The following is a 5,078-nucleotide window of genomic DNA, read 5'->3' as shown; positions in this document are numbered from 1 at the left end:
CATCCATAAATACAGTGTAAACTTGACCATATCTGGTGAATGGTCTTCCACTCTTCTACCCTAAAAATTTCACTTTGTTCCCAACCCTCATAGGTCATTTCAATAACAGCATCACCAAAGGGATACTTTTTTGTTTTAACCCTCTAGGAAACCTCCTCGATATTCAAGAGAACGGTCGTAGAGTGTCTCAAGTTTTAAAAAATCTTGTGTAGGTTAATCGCAGTTGAATCATGACAAAACAATAGTGGTCATATTCAACCACGATTATATGAGATCTTATTTAGGCACGATTTAATTGTGACAAATTTTAAACCTTGCCCTGTAATCCACTTTGTACGCCCTCAAAGACGGATAGCCCAGAATTGTAATTCAGACACTTTAAAGAAGAACAATGAATGTCAAGGAATTGATGAAATAAAATCAATATCACAATTAGAGATGTAGAAGTGCAGAATAATTAAATTAAATGAAAAATGAAATAGTTGTTTTCAATTCCATTGTACACATAAAAATTGAAGATTTTCACAGGCTCTCCAGTGTCTCTCTACACATGTTTTTTTGAGATCAAAAGCAAAATTCCCAATATTTCTCTTAATGGAAAATTGGAGGCCTCTAAAAAGATCAAAAGTGGAAGAAGAAGAAGATACAATGAAAAAGTAAGGACATGGAACAATGCAACTCCTCAACAATTACAATTGAAATTGCAAGCTCCATCTTTGATTGATGTGTGATGATATCACTCTCCTAACAAGTATCTTTATCCAACAACAACAACAGCATAACTTCTACATCCATATAACCACCAAACCCCAAAAGCAGTATAAAGAAATCAACTATCTTCTTGATGGGGCTTATTGTAAACTTCCACATTATGATTCTTCTTCAATCATCAATCAAATCAATTGTTGGAATCAAAATACTAAAAAATATATACAGGAGAGACTTGCACCTCAATCCCATTTCTCACATCTTGGGAGTTATTGAAGTTCTGTGATCTGAGAAGCTGCTAACCTTTACTATCTTGCTCCTTTGGAATATACAAAATTATCGGCACCGCCACCGAGTTTAATCTGTTGTCATTGGATTGTTCTTGTAAGCTTGCACTTGGAAATGAAGATAGTATCTGAATAATTCAGACTACACAGTTTCAAAAGCTCGGCGGATTGTTGTTTTAATATCGGATTGCAACCACTTTGAATCACTAGAAGAAGTTTCGCAGCAAGCCCTGCGTCGATGGCAATCGCCGAACACTCCTCGGGCGCAAGCTTGCAAACAGACCACAAAATTGACAATGCGTACTGAGTGCAGGTTTCCGAGATCCTCATCAAAAATCTCACCATGATAGGTATCGTGTTGACACAATCCCTCAACGCGACTCTGCCTTCAGGTATCGACGACAACGAATCCAAAACACAAAGGGCTAGTTCCAAACAATCATGGTCCATACCAGATAACAATTCGACTAATTGCGAAACAGCACCAATGCTAACTAACAAAATCTTAACTTCCTTATAGAAACACACTGTTTTCAGGAGGCTTAACCCAGGACAGATTCCATTGCTATGTCTCTTATCCTTAACAAGCCTCATCAAACCAACCAACAGACTATGGCTTGAGATAATCTCAGACCGAAAATCCTTTTCCTCGATCAGCGATTCAATCAACCGCGTGCAATTGATTTTGGTCTCAATTGAACCCTCATTCAAGATATCAACCATCAACGAAATCTTCGCAGGTTGCATAAGATTCTTCTTGGACTCAGAATCAAGTGTCAAACTAACAAGAATACCAATAACTTCTGAACCAACAGCATATGAAGTAAAAGGACCAAGTAAACAACACAAAACAGAAACACCACCTTCATCAATCACAGACTTACGAGCAGTAGCATGAAAAGCCACAACCTGATGAAGCTCCTTCAAAGCATGAACACGAGCCTGACCCTTCACCTTCTTGAGTGTCTCCACAAGCTCAGAAGCTCTTCCTTGAACATCCTCAGACCGTTTCTTCATCAACAAATACTTCTGAGAGAACCAAGTGTATATAAGTCTGTAGAGAGTTGTGTTTGGAGTGATGGAATCATCCCAAAGCTCCTGCATAGTAGTGGGACAAGTCAAGTGTCCTAGGTTGAACCATTTAAGAATGTTGTTCCTCTCGTAGGTTTGTCCAGTGCAAAGAGTAACAGGGTCTTGCATTGGTTCAAGAGAAATTGGACAAATGAAAACACTTGGAACTTCACATAACTCCAGCTCTTGAATCATTTTTCTCAGATCTAATTTCTCAACACCACTTCCAACAACCCCACCACCACCACCACCACCACCCAAAACACCGTCTTTCACGGCGGTGTCCAGATCTAGAATCTGACCATCACCACCACCCTCAAAACCCACAACCATAGAAGGCTGATACATAGGCATTTTTCCAACAATCACAAAAACAAAAAAAAAACAAACTTTTTTAACCTAGAAAGCTACCCGAGAGTCTGGAATGAGTTGAAGGGTAATGTGAGAGAAAAGTGAAAATGAAAAGAGAGAGAACATGAAGATGATGGGTTTCACTGTGGAAAAATGGCTTTATTGGTCAAAAAAGAGAGAAAATAATGAAAATCACATCTCAAATGATGAAGATATAATAAAAATGAAAAAAGAAATTGGAGAGAAGGAAGAAAGAAAGAAACAGTGAGGACCAGTGTTTGGTACTGTAGAAAACACAAAGAAGGAAAAAACCTGACAAATAGTTGAAACAAGATGGGTGAGTGGATTGAAGAGAAATAATTGAGAAAGGGATCAGAGAATGAACAGTTAGGGATTAATGGAAACTAAGAGAGGTACTTTGAGATTTATGGTAAATTAATGAATGAAGGAAAGAGGGGAAATAATGGTTACAATGTTTTTGTAGGGTGGTTCTGGGTGGAAAAGAAAAGAAAAGAAAATATATTATTAAAAGTTTAGTTGGGAAAATGGATAACCGGAAAAGTATGGGCTGTAGCCGGTCAATGAGACTCTCTTGGCTCGCGGACCACACGTGCATTCATCTTATCTGTCGCCGTTAACTTTCCCTTTCTATGTTTATTATACTAATCAACGGAGTATTACCCTCTTTTATTTACTTATTTTTAACATTTTTATGATTTTATATAACTATTGTTTTTTACATATGGTGTTTTTAAATGTTTACAAATTTTAGCTATTGTTTTTTTAATAAATAATTTTTAAAATTTTACAAATTAATAATTAATGTTACATTAATTTGTTGAAATATGTTTGACCTCTTAATTATGTATGAGTCGTATGACAACGAGACGGATTAGAGATTAAGAGACTGCTTTTACTTCCTCATATTTAAATTCGAATCACCAAATAATTCTCGTTTTTGAATTAGATGGAGAATTAAGATTTATATTTATTTCAAATAGGTTTATATTGTGTTCGGAATCTTCATTCTGCCATCATCTATTTTAGTAAAATCAATTTTTTAATAGAAATATTTATTTTTTAAAAATTAATATTACAAATATAGAATAAAATAATCTCAAAATATTTCACACATACATTTTAAATATTTTAAATAATATATACAAATGAAAATATTAAAACATTTGTCACATAGCTAATATTATAAATTATTAAAACTAAATAATAAAGTATATAATAAAATAAACAAGGTGTGTTCGGGATGGATACTAGTGTCTCAATTATCCGACTTGTCCCCATAATTTATAATCGAGAAAAACTCAACCTGAATCCAAACTAAATCAAAACAGGGTTTTCCCGTCAAATTTGAAACGGATTCATGTGATGCCCGCAGGTACAGATTATATTGCCATGCCTACTCTTAATCGATCTTAGAAAATTATTTTTTCTGTACGCGACTCATATTTAAGAGATTATACAAACATTCAACCTCTTAACCAAATTTAGAGAATTATTTTGCCTTTACATGACTCATGTTTGAGAGGTTGTATAAATGTTCAACCTCATAACTGCACTTAGAAAAGTATTTTGATCTTATGTAGGTCATGCTTGTGAGACAGTATAAATGTCCGACCCTGTTAACCGAATTCAAATAAGCATTTTCCTCATATGCAACTCATGCTTGGGCTTGTGTAAATGTTCAAACTTTTAATTGTTCGTAATAAAATATTTTGCCTTTACACAACTCATGTTTGTGAATGGTGTATCTTTAGGCTTATTTGGTGTTGGGAGACTTAATAGATGATGAAGAACAAACATCCTCTAAATGTGTCGGGTTGTGCACAAAGTCGAAAAAACTCGCCCTAAATTAACAAGAGTCAGATCCTTAATTAACTAAGGTCCGCACCAGGACACTATAATTGAGCTAGATGAGTTATAAGGCTAGTTCGACCAATTGGAAAAACTAGATATATACGTGATCATAGGTGATGAAGGATATACATCAATAATTATGAATACGACCCAGACTTTAAGATGAAGGTTAACAAACATGATATTTTAGATATATTTAGACGAATTTAAGCATTTGTGAAGAATGAGGTGCATTTGAATTTTTTGTCCGACTCATAATGAAAAATTGATGTTTAGACTAATACATCTTTTATTTTGTGAGTAGGTAAAAAGAAAACATGTATGTGAAATTGAGGAGTTGAGATTTCAAATGGAACGTATAGCTCTCAAAGCCACTTTCGATAAAGTGGTTAAATGTAATAAAACATGTAGAGATAACATGTTTTTATACATTTGCATTTTATAGTTTTGAATTCCAAATATCACATGCATCGAATCTTATATAAAAAATTCAAAAATAGATGCATATCAATGTTGTATCTTCTAATCTATGAATGTTATTTTTAAGGAGATTATTTTGTAATGGATAAGTAATCCATTATGTTATGCTACTCATTATATTCTGTTATCGGTAAAACACTAAAAAGTTAGCTTCCCTACTATGGTTAAGGAAAACCTCAAATGTATGGCAGTCTGTGTTTATTTGTGTTTGTTTTGCGTGTCTTTTAGATGTCTTTTCAATTCATGCAAGTGTCTTTATATAGGCTTCCGACAACTTCTCATTGTCCCATTAAAGGTGTGTCTCTCTGT

General features: G+C 34.4%; 1 protein-coding gene across 1 annotated transcript; it reads right to left on the bottom strand.

Moving 5' to 3' along the window:
- Nucleotides 1-432: 432 nt before the first annotated feature.
- LOC131652284 (U-box domain-containing protein 30-like) lies at nucleotides 433-2,929 on the bottom strand. The gene has a single exon (XM_058922106.1). The coding sequence runs from the start codon at nucleotides 2,418-2,420 to the stop codon at nucleotides 1,077-1,079; it is 1,344 nt and encodes a 447-aa protein (XP_058778089.1). The 5' UTR covers nucleotides 2,421-2,929; the 3' UTR covers nucleotides 433-1,076.
- Between the last annotated feature and the right edge of the window lie 2,149 nt (nucleotides 2,930-5,078).

Source organism: Vicia villosa, linkage group LG2 (assembly GCF_029867415.1).
Source record: "Vicia villosa cultivar HV-30 ecotype Madison, WI linkage group LG2, Vvil1.0, whole genome shotgun sequence".
NCBI classification, from domain to species: domain Eukaryota; kingdom Viridiplantae; phylum Streptophyta; class Magnoliopsida; order Fabales; family Fabaceae; genus Vicia; species Vicia villosa.
Note: the sequence above shows the minus strand (reverse complement) of the source record. Positions and strands in the feature narration are given on the sequence as shown.

Bases quoted from the DNA above. Each gene is read 5' to 3' on its own strand.
- LOC131652284 (XM_058922106.1), bottom strand. From the start codon at position 2,420: ATGCCTATGTATCAGCCTTCTATGGTTGTGGGTTTTGAGGGTGGTGGT.